The sequence below is a fragment of the Chaetura pelagica genome, unplaced genomic scaffold (assembly GCF_000747805.2).
Source record: "Chaetura pelagica isolate M959 unplaced genomic scaffold, ChaPel_1.0 scaffold638, whole genome shotgun sequence".
Classification (NCBI taxonomy): domain Eukaryota; kingdom Metazoa; phylum Chordata; class Aves; order Apodiformes; family Apodidae; genus Chaetura; species Chaetura pelagica.
The window spans coordinates 923,139-924,679 of record NW_009954298.1 but is presented as its reverse complement, the minus strand read 5'-3'; the positions used below and the strand labels follow the sequence as shown (position 1 = coordinate 924,679).

Here is a 1,541-nt window from a genome sequence, read left to right as displayed (position 1 = left end):
CAAACACGTTAATGGTGGTCCCAGCAACCTGTCCAGATGCACTGAAGCAAATACAATTGCTGGGCCAAGAGCTGGAGAAGACAACAGCAGAGCCCTTCCAGTCCCCAGCTCCCTCTGGAGTTCCTGCAAGGTAACTGAGCACGAGGTGACTCAGTAACCTGCCTAGCCCCTGAAATGAATGGTGCTATATCAAAAATAAACACAAACCACCTTTCAACCTGCACTTAACTCATCTTGCTCAATCAAGTGAATACTTTGATTGGCTGAGGACAGCAATAAAGGCAGGGAGCAGATCAGCCCTGTTCTTGCTCCACACTTGCTGGGACATCCAAAGGCTGCAGAGCAGCAGATCTATGTCAAGGAGCACAGGTCTCTTGCTCCTGCTCAGCGAAGAGTGGGGACTCCCCTGGCAGGGTCTCCAGAGCCTTTCCAAGGCTCTTCAGCATTGCTCACACCAGCATATGAAGGACAAGACACAGCAACACTCACCACAACAGCAAGGCTGAACTCCCTGGCCAGTGTCTTCAGCTCCCTGGCCAGATGCATCATGATGGCCAAGCCTGCAGGAGGACAAAGCATTTGGGGGTCTGGGTGCCATGGACCAGGTATCATGGACACCTTCACCCCATTTCCACAACCACCACCCCAACGTGCCCATTGCACCTCTACATGCAGTGCAGCTCAGCCAAACGGATGTGACATGGACAGACCAATCCCCAAGTTGTCCCATTCCCTCCTTTTTCGTCTTAGAAGCCCTGAGGCAAAAATAACCCTGCAAAAGCACCAGGAGCTCCAGCCAATGCTGGCCAGGTTGATTCAGCAGGTACAGGACCCCTCTCTTGAGTTCACAGCTTCATTTCATGCAGCCCCTGGCTCCTCTGATAGCACTGGCTGCCACTCAAGTTTGGAAGACCCTCTGGAAGGTGTCTGAGGGGCCTCCTTGGCATCTCAGCCAGAAGAAAGCCCCTTCCTCCTGCTTTGTGGTCCCTTCTGGTAGAAAGAGCCTCAGGGAAGCTTTGCAAACTGTGCCAGCAACCACAATGTACCTGTGACACTGTAAACGGAGGTTTTTGTCTGTGGGCAAACAGTTCAGTGGCTCCTCAGCCCCTGGCCAGGTTTCAGACCCCCAGCATGGGCCTGAATGGCCACAGCCAGCTTGAGTGTTTGCTGCTGACTCTGCAGACTCCACTTTTATCCAGTTGTGAAAGAGAAGCCTGGAGCAGTCACAGTCAAACCTGCCCTGCCCCAGCTCCAGGCACAGCACCCGGGGGGGAAGATGCTCTTTGGGATGAGCAGAGATGCCTGGAACCCCAGTGCACCCCGTGGGGCAGCTCACCCTCTGACTGCTTCCCACCCAGCAGCGGGGAGAGCACAGCTGAGACTGAGTCGACCACCACGATCTTGAGAGGTGCCGTGGAGCTCACGACCTGGAAGGAGGAGGCTCCAGGTGAGATGCAGAGAAACAACCCACGGTCCTGCTGGTTCTGGGGCTCACGGGGGGTCCCCAGGACGGGGCACAGTGCTGCTCCCCCCAGGGAAGT

General features: G+C 55.4%; 1 protein-coding gene across 1 annotated transcript in view; it reads right to left on the bottom strand.

The window, feature by feature from the left end:
- The window catches only part of RAD51D (RAD51 paralog D), a 5,309-nt gene that overhangs the window by 1,028 nt on the left and 2,740 nt on the right, over nt 1–1,541 (bottom strand). The window contains exons 7-8 of the mRNA XM_010003830.1: nt 1,337–1,437; nt 490–560 (exon numbers count right to left, since the gene is read on the bottom strand). Of these exons, the coding sequence (XP_010002132.1) occupies nt 490–560; nt 1,337–1,437 (172 nt within the window). The remainder of the gene's footprint in view (nt 1–489; nt 561–1,336; nt 1,438–1,541) is intronic.